Source organism: Seriola dumerili, unplaced genomic scaffold, assembly GCF_002260705.1.
Source record: "Seriola dumerili isolate Sdu_G_001 unplaced genomic scaffold, Sdu_1.0 BDQW01010526.1, whole genome shotgun sequence".
NCBI classification, from domain to species: domain Eukaryota; kingdom Metazoa; phylum Chordata; class Actinopteri; order Carangiformes; family Carangidae; genus Seriola; species Seriola dumerili.
In genome coordinates, this window is record NW_019184781.1 from 1 (window position 1) to 14,503 (window position 14,503).

Sequence of the window (14,503 nt, forward strand, 5' to 3'; positions counted from 1 at the left end):
CAGTCTAAAATCGCCTCTTTCAGACTGCAGACAGCACAACTACAGTCCGAGCTGGTTGGAAATGGCTCGACTGCTCATGAGGAGAGCCGGTTGCTTGGGCTTTGAAAAACAACTCTTCTTGATGCAGTCAGAGGATCTGGACCACACAGGATTAACTTCCTTCTACAGCTCTGTACTGCAGGCCTGGCAGATTTTAAAGACTGAACGGGAAACCAATGAGACTCCACCTATGTGGGTATTTGAGGAGCCTTTGGATTCAAACATGTTCTTAAAAGCTCCAACCCTTCAGTCTGCCAGCTTGCAGGTCAGACTCAGAGAGGGAGGATGCACCAAACTGGGCCATCTAATGACGCTGACCACTTCATCTGTAGACGTCCTGAGGGGGAGAGGAACAATCACCTCCATCAGACTGATTAACAGGGTGGTGGAAGAAGTCTGCGCTGCTCTTGCACAACATCTGAGAGCATTTGTGAGGGACCAAACTCTGTGTGAACAGTGGAGTGAGGGCAGCGAGTACAGCTTCCCATCTCTGTCTGTTTCCCCAGCTGTGGGGGAGTGGCAGGAAGGAGCGGGTAAGCTGCTGTCTCTTACAACACCACATTTGGGCAAGTTTCAGGATGTAGGTAAGACGGAACTCTATCAAACCTGTTTCAAAGTCCTTAATCTTCGGTCACTGTCGGGGGTCGGGGAGTCAAGGTGGACTGAGTTCTTTGGCCCGGACTCCTTCCCGAAAGGCAGCTGGCGGTCCCTGTACAAGCTGCCCATTGAAAAGCGGACAGCAGACCTCCAGTGGAGGATCGTACATGGGGCAATAGCTACGAACAGATACAGAGCGCACATTGATCCTGAGGTTAGGGATGAGTGTTTGTTTTGTTTTCAGACTGAAACCCTCACATTTGTTTGTTAAGCGTCACAGGTTGGCATCTTTGTTTGTTTTACTAAAAAGGTTGTTTCAGGGTCTTGGGGAGATTTTTTCATTTGTTCTGTTTATTTTTGGCCCAAAGTATTCGGCAAAAAGAAAATCTGTTTGGACATTGCTGAACTTTTTGTCTGGCTCTGCCAAGTTGGCTATTTGGCTGACGCGCAGAAACAGGGCCCAGGATTCTGGGAGTGTGGACACGGTGCTGGTTCTGAAGGGTCTATTGAAGGCTCGACTCAGGGTGAAATATACCTTCTATAAAGTAACGGACGATATGGAAGATTTCAACCGTGTGTGGGCTCTAGTGGGGGTTTGTGTTCTGTGGGAGGGTATGGAGAGCTGATTGTTAATTTGTGCTCTGCAGAAAGTTTCATGTGGTTGTTGTTTTGTTGGTTTTTTGTTTGTTCCCGTCTTTTTGCTCTGATAGGACAGTGATGCAGGTTGTCTCCTTGAAGTGGTTTAATAAAGGGACTTTGAAAACCAAACCTCCTCTCTCCTCTCCTTGTCTCCTCGTCTCCTTTCCTACCTTTGGGTCCTTTCATCAGTTTGATTTGTGTGATGCGTTCGCTCGGTGGGCGTCGCCGCAGGACATATAGCCTGACGACAGGCCCCGCCTCCTTCAGTGCCTCCACGGCGATGGAGTGAGTGACCTCACGGACATCCACGTCGTTAACGAATACGATGCTGTCGTTCACCCTGGTGACGGAGAGAGAGAGAGAGAGAGAGAGAGAGAGAGAGAGAGAGAGAAGCATCAATAAATCAATAAATGTGCATGTGTGTGTGTGTGTGTGCGTGTATTACAGTGTGTATATGTGTGCGTGAGTGTGTATGAGTGTGCGTGCGTGCGTGCGTTTGTGTGTGTGAGCGTGTGTGTGTGTGCGTGCGTGCTTGTAAGTGTGCGTGCATGTGTGTGTGTGTGTACGTGTGTGAGCGTGTGTACGTGCGTGTGTGTGTGTGTACCTGAGGCGTCCGTCCTGGGATGCGGCTCCTCCTGGGATGATCTTGGTAATAAAGATGGACGGGTCGTCTCCGATGTGAGGATTATCAGTTCCTCCTGCGATGCTGAAGCCCAGACCAGAGTTACCCTGAACAGAGAACATGTTCTGTGAGTAGAGAACCCTCCCAACTGTTTCAGGTACCACCAAGCCTTGTGAAAAGGGTTCTTCAGAAAAGATTCTAGTGTGTCGAGTCAAAACGTCTCTAATAATGTTTCATATGGGATTGTAGAACCTTTCTAACAAAGTTCTGATGTTAACAGAATCATGCTAAATCACTTCTAACAGGGTTCATCGAAGCAGCATAAAGGTACTGAAATATGTGAACGTTTTTGGAGAACCCTTTAAATGGGTTCCTTAAGGCAACATAACCAGTTTAAGGGTCTGTAAAATGTTAAACCTGGATTACATGAGGCACCTTAAAGGTTCTACAGCCTGTTTGCAAAATCAAAGATCAAACCTCATGAAAAGGGTTCTTCAAAAAGGTTCCAGTGTGTAGTCAGTGAAGAACCTTTACAAAGAACATTTGCTTTTATACAGGTTCTTAAGTCTGTAGAAGAACTTCTCTGACAGAGTTTTCCAGTTCTGATGTTCCAATATCCAATATCAAAAATCAAGCCTTGTGAAAAGGGTTTTTCAGATAAGGTTCTAGTGTGTAGAGTCAGTGAAGAACCGCTGTAGTAATGAATTGAAGAACCTTGTTGACAGAGTTCTCCAGTTATGATGTTAATAGAACCAAGGTTACAGGACAGAACCCTTGTCCAAATAAAGACATTATGTTCTTCTTACATAACATGTTCTCTTATTGTTCTACTGTTCTTGAATTACAGCACCGTTTCACCCTCAAATGTGGAACTCAACAGCCCTCGTCATGAGAGGTCAAAGGTTGTGAACCGTCACAGTGATGACGCTGCTGGTTCTGAGGTCTGATTCACTGACTCACGGTTCTCCACTGACATTTGTTTTCAGATCTGAAGCTTCAGCTTCGTTTCATCTGTAAAATGTTTCCTGAAATAAAAAGCGGCGAGTTAAAAATAACCCGCTGATGTCAGCAGGGCAGAGCTTATTTAGGAGGCTGGAGGCAGCTTTAAACACAGAGCGACAGTTTCTAAAAACAGCAGAGAGGAGCTATTTCTGGACCCCAGTGTGTGTGTGTGTGTGTGTTACAGTGTGTGTGTGTGTGTGTGTGTGTGTGTGTTATTGTGTGTGTGTGTGTGTGTGTGTGTGCGTGTGACAGTGTGTGTGTGTGTGTTACTGTGTGTGTGTGTGTGTGTTACAGTGTGTGTGTGTGTGTGTTACAGTGTGTGTGCGTGTGTGTGTGTGTGTGTTATAGTGTGTGTGTGTATGTGTGTGAGCGCGTGTCACTATGGCAACATGATGGTTACCACAGTGACACAGTGCGGTGGCCCTGAGAGCTCAACACACAAACCTCTCCAATCAATTATGTTTATCCACTGATTACTATCAGCTCACCTGTTCCCTGATCAGCTGATTGTGTGTGTGTGTGTGTGTGTGTGTGTGTGTGTGTGTGTGTGTGTGTGTTATAGAGTGTGTGTGTTATAGAGTGTGTGTGTGTGCGTGTGAGTGTGTGTGTGTGTGTGTGTTATATGTGTGTGTGTGCGCGTGTGAGTGTGTGTGTGTGTTATAGTGTGTGTGTGTGTGTGTGTGTTCTCACCCTCTCCAGTGTGATCTCTTCATACTCCAGCTCTCCTTCTGATCCGTTCATCTGTAAAGACACACAAAGGGTTAAATCACATCCAACATCCCTCTCTCTGCTGACTGCTCGTCGCCACGGCAACTCCATGGTAACAGCTGTTGAGCCCACAGGGGGCCAGTTACCTTGGCAACTGTAACTGTAGCTATAGCGACCCCCTCTCTCTCCTATCATCTCATCCACACATTTACAGAGCTCTGAAGCGTGGTCATTACATCACTTCCTGCTGAGACAACGAGTCGCGTTGTTGAAACTGATCGACCATAAATAACAGGAAACATTTGTTCAGATGTGATCGCTACAGAAACACGGATAAATTGAAGACACAGGCGCTGAAACTGTCACTACAGGAAGTGCTTTTACTGTGATACTGTGACAACAGGAAGTATTTTACTGTGAAACTAACTACAGGAAGTACTTTTACTGTGAAACTGTCACTACAGGAAGTGTTTTTACTGTTAAACTAACTACAGGAAGTACTTTTGCTGTGATACTGTGACGACAGGAAGTATTTTACTGTGAAACTAACTACAGGAAGTACTTTTACTGTGAAACTGTGATGACAGGAAGTATTTTACTGTGAAACTAACTACAGGAAGTACTTTTACTGTGAAACTGTCAAAACAGGAATTGATTTGATGTTAATAACACACATGATGACATGGTGATGTCAGTTCATCAGAAGCTTCATTCATAAGATGTGATGTGGTTTAATCTGGAGGAGTCTCTGTCTCTCTGCCTGTCTCTCTCTCTATGTCCCTCTGCCTGTCTGTCTGTCTGTCTGTCTCTCTCTCTGCCTGTCTATCTCTCTCTCTCTGCCTATCTGTCTGTCTCTCTCTTTGTCTGTCTGCCTGTCCATCTCTCTGTCTTTCTGTCTCTGCCTGTCTGTCTGTCTCTCTCTCTGCCTGTTTCTCCGTCTGTTTCTCTGTCTGTCTCTCTGCCTGTCTGTCTCACCGTGGCCAGCAGCTGTCATCACTACAACAGTTCACTTCACTGTGTTTGTCTCTGGAGAATCTGGAGGAGAGAGCAAGCTTCAATAGAATTATATAACAGAGAGAGAGAGGGCGAGAGAGGTAGACTGACAGCAGGAGAGAAAGAGAGCGAGTGAGAGTGTTACAGTTCGTTCTGAATTAATTAAACCTATTCCTCATTTCCCCTGACAGCTCTCTCTCTCTCTCTCTCTCTCTGAGCCACTCTAAGTCAATGTCTCTCGACCAGACAGAGAGTGAGATGATAGAGTGTTGTGCTGTTAGGGAGGTCAGAAACATCACAGCATGAAAACCACCATCCAGACCACCACCCAGACCACCACCCAGACCACCATCCAGACCCCAACCCAGATCACCACCCAGACCACCACCCAGACCACCATCCAGACCCCAACCCAGACCACCATCCAGACCACCACCCAGACCACCATCCAGACCCCAACCCAGATCACCACCCAGACCACCACCCAGACCACCATCCAGACCCCAACCCAGACCACCACCCAGACCCCAACCCAGACCACCATCCAGACCACCACCCAGACCCCAACCCAGACCACCATCCAGACCACCACCCAGACCACCATCCATACCACCATCCAGACCCCAACCCAGACCACAATCCAGACCTCAACCCAGACCACCACCCAGACCCCAACCCAGACCACCACCCAGACCACCACCCAGACCCCAACCCAGACCACCATCCAGACCCCAACCCGGACCACCATCCAGACCTCTACCCAGACCCCAACCCAGACCACCATCCAGACCTCAACCCAGACCACCACCCAGACCCCAACCCAGACCACCACCCAGACCACCATCCAGACCTCTACCTAGACCCCAACCCAGACCACCATCCAGACCTCAACCCAGACCACCATCCAGACCACCATCCAGACCCCAACCCACACCACCATCCAGACCCCAACCCAGACCACCACCCAGACCCCAATCCAGACCACCATCCAGACCCCAACCCAGACCACCATCCAGACCCCAACCCAGACCACCATCCAGACCACCATCCAGACCTCAACCCAGACCACCACCCAGACCCCAACCCAGACCACCATCCAGACCACCACCCAGACCACCATCCAGACCACCATCCAGACCTACCAATTTCAGGTAGGATGATGCTAACCATCTCATGCTAACATTTTCAGGTAGAATGATGCTAACTATCTCATGATAACCATCTCAGGTATGATGATGCTGAGCATCTCAGGTAGGATGATGCTAACCATCTAATGCTTACAATTTCAGGTAGGATGACGCTAACCATCACATGCTAACAATTTCATGTAGAATGATGCTAACTATCTCATGATAACAATCTCAGGTAGGATGATGCTAACCATCTCAAGGATGATGATGCTAACAATCTCAGGTAGGGCAATGCTAACCATCTCAGGTATGATGATACTAACCATCTCATGCTAACAATCTCAGGTAGGGCAATGCTAACCATCTCATGCTAACCATCTCAGGTAGGATGATGCTAACCATCAAATGTCAACAATCTCAGGTAAGATGATGCTAACCATCTCATGCTAACAATCTCAGGTAAGATGATGTTAGCCATCTAATGCCAACAATCTCAGGTAAGATGATGCTAGCCATCTTGTGCTAACAATCACAGGCAGGATGATGCTAACCATCAATGATACGTTCCCTGTGTTTAACAGTAATCTCGCCCCCTGGTGGGATGTGAAGGGGGGGGGGGGGGGGTGGGGGGGGGGGGGGGGGGGTCGCTGAAACTCTCTCCTTGTAACAACATGACTGCCCCCCCTCCCCCAGCTGATGAGGGCTGCTCCTACCATCATCCTCTGCCGGTGCCTTTTCGCTCTCCTCACGTTGTTGATGAATCGTCTTCCCATCTTCTTGGCGTACCACACCGACACAAACATCCCTCCTCGTCTCCTCCGTGTGCTCTGTCCCCTCTGTCTCTGTCTCTGTCCCTGCTGTGTCTCCACGAGCTCGGCTGTTACATAAACTCAGCGGATGAATAATTAACGAGCGAGCGCGGGAGAAGACGGAGCGCGCGGCAGAGAGGTCGTTGAGCAGGAGCTCGTTCACCTAACGGACATGACTGACGGGCCGGCTCATCACCCTGCCACCCCCGGTCACCAGAGAGGGGGGGGACACGACGACCAGGTCCTCTGAATGAAGAGACACGAATGGAAAGAAGAGAGAGAGGCTGTTTATCACCCTCTCTCTATCATCTCTCCTTCCTCCTCCACTCCTCTCTCTCTTAGCTCGACCCTCCTAACGCCCCACTGCACATCACCCTCTCTCTCTCTCCGGCTCTCTCTCTCTCTCTCCGGCTCTCTCTGTCTCTCTCTCTCTCTCTCCCGCTTTCTCTGTCTTTCTCTACCTCTCTCTCTCTCTCTCTCTTGCTCTCTCTCTTTCTCTCCGGCTCTCTCTGTCTCTCTATACCTCTCTCTCTCTCTCTTGCTCTCTCTCGCTCTCTCTCTCTCCCGTTCTCTCTGTCTCTCTATACCTCTCTCTCTCTCTCTCTTGCTCTCTCTCGCTCTCTCTCTCTCCCGCTCTCTCTGTCTCTCTCTACCTCTCTCTCTCTGTCTCTCTATACCTCTCTCTCTGTCTCTCTCTCTATCTCTCTCTCTCTGTCTCTCTATACCTCTCTCTCTCTCTCTTGCTCTCTCTCGCTCTCTCTCTCTCCCGCTCTCTGTCTCTCTCTACCTCTCTCTCTCTGTCTCTCTCTCTATCTCTCTCTCTCTGTCTCTCTATACCTCTCTCTCCCGCTCTCTCTGTCTTTCTCTACCTCTCGCTCTCTCTCGCTGTCTCTCTCTCCCTCTCTCTTTCGCTGTCTCTCTCTCTCTCTCTGTCTCTCTCTACCTCTCTCTCTCACTGTCTCTCTCTCTCTCTACCTCTCTCTCTCGCTGTCTCTCTCTACCTCTCTCTCTCTCGCTCTCTCTCTCTCTCTGTCTCTCTCTCTCGCTGTCTCTCTCTCTGTCTCTCTCTCTCTACCTCTCTCTCTGTCTCTCTCTACCTCTCCCGCTCTCGCTGTCTCTCTCTCTCTCTCTCTGTTTCTCTCTCTACCTCTCTTTGTCTCTCTCTCTACCTCTCTCATTCTCTGAAGGAATCCCCTCCCCTGTGTGATGTCACTTGGCCGCTGGCGGAGGGAGAGAGAATTCTGACAAAAAGAATGATTTCAGCACACGCACACACAAACATTCTGCTAATATTGTTGCCATGGCAACACCCCCTCCCACTTCAGTACTCCCCCTCCCTAGAATTCTCCGCGTTGCCATGGTGATGACCGCGCAAAAAAAAGTAGAGGGATGTATCACATTCAGAGTGGGCACAGACAGCCCACGCCTGAGTGTGTGTGTGTATGAGTGTGAGTGAGTGTGTGTGAGTGAGAGTGTGAGTGTGTGAGTGAGTGTGTGTGTGAGTGTGAGAGAGTGTGTGTGAGTGAGTGTGTGTGTGAGTGTGAGAGAGTGTGTGTGAGTGAGTGAGTGTGTGAGTGTGAGAGAGTGTGTGTGAGTGAGTGTGTGTGTGAGTGAGTGAGTGTGTGTGTCAGTGTGAGAGAGTGTGTGTGAGAGTGTGTGTGAGTGTGAGAGTATGTGTGTAAGTGCTTGTGTGAGAGTGTGAGTGTGTGTGAGTGTGTGTGTGGGAGTGTGAGAGTGTGTGTGAGTGTGAGAGTATGTGTGTAAGTGCTTGTGTGAGTGTGTGTGAGTGTGTGTGTGAGTGCATGTGTGGGAGTGTGAGAGTGTGTGTGAGTGTGTGTGTGAGAGTGTGAGAGAGTGTGTGTGAGAGAGTGAGAGTATGTGTGTGAGTGCTTGTGTGAGGGTGTGAGTGTGAGAGTGTGTGTGAGTGTGAGAGTGTGTGTGAGTGTGAGAGTGTGTGTGAGTGTGAGAGTGTGTGTGAGTGAGTGTGTGTGTGAGTGAGTGAGTGAGTGTGTGTGTCAGTGTGAGAGAGTGTGTGTGAGTGAAAGTGTGTGTCTGAGTGTGTGTGTGAGTGTGTGTGTGTGTGTGTGAGTGAGTGAGTGTGTGAGAGTGTATGTGAGTGTGAGTGTGTGTGTGTGTGTGAGTGAGTGTGTGTCTCTGCCTGTAGGACGGATCTCTGTGTGAATATTAATGAGATATTCAGCTGACCTCAGACCAGCTAAATGCGACATCTATGACATCACAGGTTACCTGATCCCACACTGATCAATGACCCAAGAACCTCCTCCAGCACCTGAAACTCCTCCAGGACCTGAACCTCCTCGAGCACCTGAACCTCCTCCAGGACCTGAACCTCCTGAAGACCTCTGGACTTTTACAGACCTCAGTCAGCCCTGCTGTGTGTGTGTGTGTGTGTGTGTGTGTGTGTGTGCGTGTGTGTGTATGTTTGTGTACATACAGTGAGTGCAGCAGGATGTGTGTATCCGTCCAGGTGGGCGTGGCTCAGCTCGGTGCTGCGTCCGTGGGTCATGTGACCAGGGCTGGGGTCGACGGGTGGAGTCTCATCGTCTTGGTAACGATACTTCTGTAAAGAGACACAGATGGTGTTAGCATTAGCTGTTAGCATGTATTCACTGTCCACCGCTACAACACCTGGACAAACGTTAGTGGACACCTGCTTCTACAGCCAAGTTAACTAAGTCCTTCATGTTAACTTCGTTAACTAAGTCCCTCATGTAAAGTCAATGGGATGTTAAGGTTAAGAGGTAAGACAGACCCACTCCTCCTCCAGACCAGAGAGTTTAATGGAGGCAGTGATGGAGTGATTGAGTGATGGAGTGATGGAGTGATGGAGTGAAGGACTGATGGAGGGAAGGAGTGAAAGAGTGATGGAGTGAGGAGTGGAGGACTGATGGAAGGAAGGTGTGATGAAGTGAAGGAGTGATGGAGTGAAGGAGTGAAAGTGAAGGAGTGATGGAGTGAAGGACTGATGGAGGGAAGGAGTGAAAGAGTGATGGAATGAAGGAGTGATGGAGGGAAGGAGTGAAAGAGTGAAGGAGTGATAGAGTGAAGGAGTGATGGAGTGATGGAGTGAAAGAGTGATGGAGTGAGGAGTGAAGGACTGATGGAAGGAAGGTGTGATGGAGTGAAGGAGTGATGGAGTGAAGGACTGATGGAGTGATTGAGTGATTGAGTGAAGGAGTGATGGAGGGAAGGAGTGAAAGAGTGAAGGACTAATAGAGTGAAGGAGTGATGAGTGAAGGACTGATGGAGTGATGAAGGGAAGGAGTGAAGGACTGATGGAGGGAAGGAGTGAAAGAGTGAAGGAGTGAAAGAATGATGGAGGGAAGGAGTGAAAGAGTGATGGAGTGAAAGTGTGATGAGTGAAGGAGTGATGGAGTGAAGGACTGATGGAGGATAGGAATGAAAGAGTGATGGAGTGAAAGAGTGACGGAGTGATGGAGTGAAGGAGTGAAAGAGTGAAGGACTGATGGAGGGAAGGAGTGGTGGAGTGATGGAGTGAAAGAGTGATGGAGTGAAGGAGTGAAAAAGTGAAGGACTGATGGAGGGAAGGAGTGGTGGAGTGATGGAGCGAAGGAGTGAAAGAGTGAAGGACTGATGGAGGGAAGGAGTGGTGGAGTGATGGAGTGAAAGAGTGATAGAGTGATGGAGGGAAGGAGTGATGGAGTGAAAGAGTGATGGAGTGAAAGTGTGATGTAGTGAAGGAGTGATGGAGTGAAGGCGTGAAAGAGTGAAGGACTGATGGAGGGAAGGAGTGGTGGAGTGAGGAGTGATTGAGTGATGGAGGGAAGGAGTGAAAGAGTGAAGGACTGATGGAGGGAAGGAGTGGTGGAGTGATGGAGTGAAGGAGTGGTGGAGTGATGAGGTGAAGGAGTGATGTAGTGAGGAGTGATTGAGTGATGGATTGAGGAGTGATTGAGTGATGGAGGGAACTAGTGAAAGAGTGAAGGACTGATGGAGGGAAGGAGTGGTGGAGTGATGGAGTGAAGGAGTGATGTAGTGAGGAGTGATTGAGTTATGGATTGAGGAGTGATTGAGTGATGGAGGGAAGGAGTGATGGAGTGAAGGAGTGATGGATGAAGGACTGATGAGTGAAGGACTGATGGAGTGATGGAATGATGGAGTGAAGGAATGATGGAGTGAAGGAGTGATGGAGTGATTGAGTGATGGATTGAGGAGTGAGGAGTGAAGGAGTGAGGAGTGATGGAGCGAAGGAGTGAGGAGTGATCGAGTGAGGAGTGAAGGAGTGATGGAGTGATGGAGTGAGGAGTGAAGGAGTGAGGAGTGATGGAGCGAAGGAGTGAGGAGTGATCGAGTGAGGAGTGAAGGAGTGATGGAGTGATGGAGTGAGGAGTGAAGGAGTGAGGAGTGATGGAGCGAAGGAGTGAGGAGTGATCGAGTGAGGAGTGAAGGAGTGATGGAGTGATGGAGTGAGGAGTGAAGGAGTGAGGAGTGATGGAGCGAAGGAGTGAGGAGTGATCGAGTGAGGAGTGAAGGAGTGATGGAGTGATGGAGTGAGGAGTGAAGGAGTGAGGAGTGATGGAGCGAAGGAGTGAGGAGTGATCGAGTGAGGAGTGAAGGAGTGATGGAGTGATGGAGTGAGGAGTGAAGGAGTGAGGAGTGATGGAGCGAAGGAGTGAGGAGTGATCGAGTGAGGAGTGAAGGAGTGAAGGAGTGATGGAGGGAAGGAGGGAAGGAGTGAAAGAGGGAAAGAGTGAAGGACTGATAGAGAGAAGGAGTGATGAGTGAAGGACTGATGGAGTGATGGAGTGAGGAGTGAAGGAGTGAGGAGTGAGAAGTGAAGGAGTGAAGGAGTGATGAGTGAAGGACTGATGGAGTGATGGAGTGAAGGACTGATGGAATGATGGAGTGAAGGAGTGATGGAGGGAAGGAGTGAAAGAGTGAAAGAGTGAAGGACTGATAGAGTGAAGGAGTGATGAGTGAAGGACTGATGGAGAGAAGGAGTGATGGAGGGAAGGAGTGAAAGAGTGATGGACTGAAAGTGTGATGGAGTGAAGGAGTGATGAGTGAAGGACTGATGGAGTGATTGAGTGATGGAGTGAAGGACTGATGGAGGGAAAAAGTGAAAGAGTGATGGAGTGAAAGAGTGACGGAGTGATAGAGGGAAGGAGTGATGGAGTGAAGGAGTGATGGAGTGAAGGAGTGAAAGAGTGAAGAACTGATGGAGGGAAGGAGTGGTGGAGTGATGGAGTGAAAGAGTGACAGAGTGATGGAGTGAAGGAGTGATGGAGTGAGAAGTGAAGGAGTGAGGAGTGAAGTAGTGATGGAGTGAAGGAGTGATGAAGTGAGGAGTGATGGAGTGAGGAGTGATGGAGTGATGGATGAAGGAGTGATGGAGTGAAGGAGTGAGGAGTGAAGGAGGGAGGAGTGAGAAGTGAAGGAGTGGGGAGTGAAGTAGTGATGGAGAGAAGGAGTGAAGGAGTGAAAGAGGGAAGGACTGATGGAGGGAAGGAGTGAAAGAGTGAAGGCGTTAAAGAGTGAAGGAGTGATGGGGTGATGGAGGGAAGGAGTGAAAGAGTGAAGGCGTTAAAGAGTGAAGGAGTGATGGGGTGATGGAGGGAAGGAGTGAAAGAGTGAAGGCGTTAAAGAGTGAAGGAGTGATGGGGTGATGGAGGGAAGGAGTGAAAGAGTGAAGGCGTTAAAGAGTGAAGGAGTGATGGGGTGATGGAGGGAAGGAGTGAAAGAGTGAAGGCGTTAAAGAGTGAAGGAGTGATGGGGTGATGGAGGGAAGGAGTGAAAGAGTGAAGGCGTTAAAGAGTGAAGGAGTGATGGGGTGATGGAGGGAAGGAGTGAAAGAGTGAAGGCGTTAAAGAGTGAAGGAGTGATGGGGTGATGGAGGGAAGGAGTGAAAGAGTGAAGGCGTTAAAGAGTGAAGGAGTGATGGGGTGATGGAGGGAAGGAGTGAAAGAGTGAAGGCGTTAAAGAGTGAAGGAGTGATGGGGTGATGGAGGGAAGGAGTGAAAGAGTGAAGGCGTTAAAGAGTGAAGGAGTGATGGGGTGATGGAGGGAAGGAGTGAAAGAGTGAAGGCGTTAAAGAGTGAAGGAGTGATGGGGTGATGGAGGGAAGGAGTGAAAGAGTGAAGGCGTTAAAGAGTGAAGGAGTGATGGGGTGATGGAGGGAAGGAGTGAAAGAGTGAAGGCGTTAAAGAGTGAAGGAGTGATGGGGTGATGGAGGGAAGGAGTGAAAGAGTGAAGGCGTTAAAGAGTGAAGGAGTGATGGGGTGATGGAGGGAAGGAGTGAAAGAGTGAAGGCGTTAAAGAGTGAAGGAGTGATGGGGTGATGGAGGGAAGGAGTGAAAGAGTGAAGGCGTTAAAGAGTGAAGGAGTGATGGGGTGATGGAGGGAAGGAGTGAAAGAGTGAAGGCGTTAAAGAGTGAAGGAGTGATGGGGTGATGGAGGGAAGGAGTGAAAGAGTGAAGGCGTTAAAGAGTGAAGGAGTGATGGGGTGATGGAGGGAAGGAGTGAAAGAGTGAAGGCGTTAAAGAGTGAAGGAGTGATGGGGTGATGGAGGGAAGGAGTGAAAGAGTGAAGGCGTTAAAGAGTGAAGGAGTGATGGGGTGATGGAGGGAAGGAGTGAAAGAGTGAAGGCGTTAAAGAGTGAAGGAGTGATGGGGTGATGGAGGGAAGGAGTGAAAGAGTGAAGGCGTTAAAGAGTGAAGGAGTGATGGGGTGATGGAGGGAAGGAGTGAAAGAGTGAAGGCGTTAAAGAGTGAAGGAGTGATGGGGTGATGGAGGGAAGGAGTGAAAGAGTGAAGGCGTTAAAGAGTGAAGGAGTGATGGAGTGAAGGAGTGATGGAGTGAAGGACTGATGGAATGATTGAGTGATGGAGTGAAGGACTGATGGAGGATAGGAGTGAAAGAGTGATGGAGTGAAAGAGTGATGGAGTGATGGAGAGAAGGAGTGAAGGAGTGAAAGAGTGAAGGACTGATGGAGGGAAGGAGTGGTGGAGTGATGGAGTGAAAGAGTGATGGAGTGAAGGAGTGAAAGAGTGAAGGACTGATCGAGGGAAGGAGTGGTGGAGTGATGGAGTGAAGGAGTGAAAGAGTGAAGGCGTGAAAGAGTGAAGGAGTGATGGAGTGACGGAGTGAAGGAGTGAGGAGTGATGGAGTGAAGGAGTGATGGAGTGAGAAGTGAAGGAGTGAGGAGTGAAGTAGTGATAGAGTGAGGAGTGATGGAGTGAAGGAGTGATGGAGTGAGATTGTGATGGAGTGAAGGAGTGATGGAGTGAAGACGTGAAAGAGTGAAGGAGTGATGGAGTGAAGGAGTGAGGAGTGATGGAGTGAGGGAGTGAAGGAGTGAGGAGTGATGGAATGAAGGAGTGATGGAGTGAGAAGTGAAGGAGTGAGGAGTGAAGTAGTGAAGGAGTGATGGAGTGAGGAGTGATGGAGTGAGGAGTGAAGGAGTGAGGAGTGATGGAGTGAGGAGTGATGGAGTGAGGAGTGAAGGAGTGAGGAGTCATGGAGTGAGGAGTGATGGAGTGAGGAGTGAAGGAGTGAGGAGTGATGGAGTGATGGAGTGAGGAGTGATGGAGTGAGGAGTGAAGGAGTGAGGAGTTAAGGAGTGATGGGGTGATGGAGTGAAGGATTGATGGAGTGAGAAGTGAAGGAGTGAGGAGTGAAGTAATGATGGAGTGAAGGAGTGATGAAGTGAGGAGTGAAGGAGTGAGGAGTGATGGAGTGATGGAGTGAGGAGTGATGGAGTGAGGAGTGAAGGAGTGAGGAGTTAAGGAGTGATGGGGTGATGGAGTGAAGGATTGATGGAGTGAGAAGTGAAGGAGTGAGGAGTGAAGTAATGATGGAGTGAGGAGTGAAGGAGTGATGAAGTGAGGAGTGAAATAGTGAGGAGTGAAGGAGTGAAGTAGTGAGGAGTGATGGAGTGAAGGAGTGATGGAGTGAGGGGGGAAGGAGGGATGGAGTGAAGGGGG

General features: G+C 49.3%; 1 protein-coding gene across 1 annotated transcript in view; it reads right to left on the minus strand.

Moving 5' to 3' along the window:
• Positions 1-645: 645 nt before the first annotated feature.
• The window catches only part of LOC111240083 (disks large homolog 4-like), a gene marked incomplete at its 3' end in the record, with an annotated part of 25,614 nt that continues 11,756 nt past the window's right edge, over positions 646-14,503 (minus strand). The window contains exons 4-8 of the mRNA XM_022770060.1: positions 8,995-9,120; positions 3,590-3,640; positions 1,880-2,004; positions 1,446-1,615; positions 646-815 (exon numbers count right to left, since the gene is read on the minus strand). Coding sequence (XP_022625781.1) covers positions 646-815; positions 1,446-1,615; positions 1,880-2,004; positions 3,590-3,640; positions 8,995-9,120 — 642 coding nt within the window. The remainder of the gene's footprint in view (positions 816-1,445; positions 1,616-1,879; positions 2,005-3,589; positions 3,641-8,994; positions 9,121-14,503) is intronic.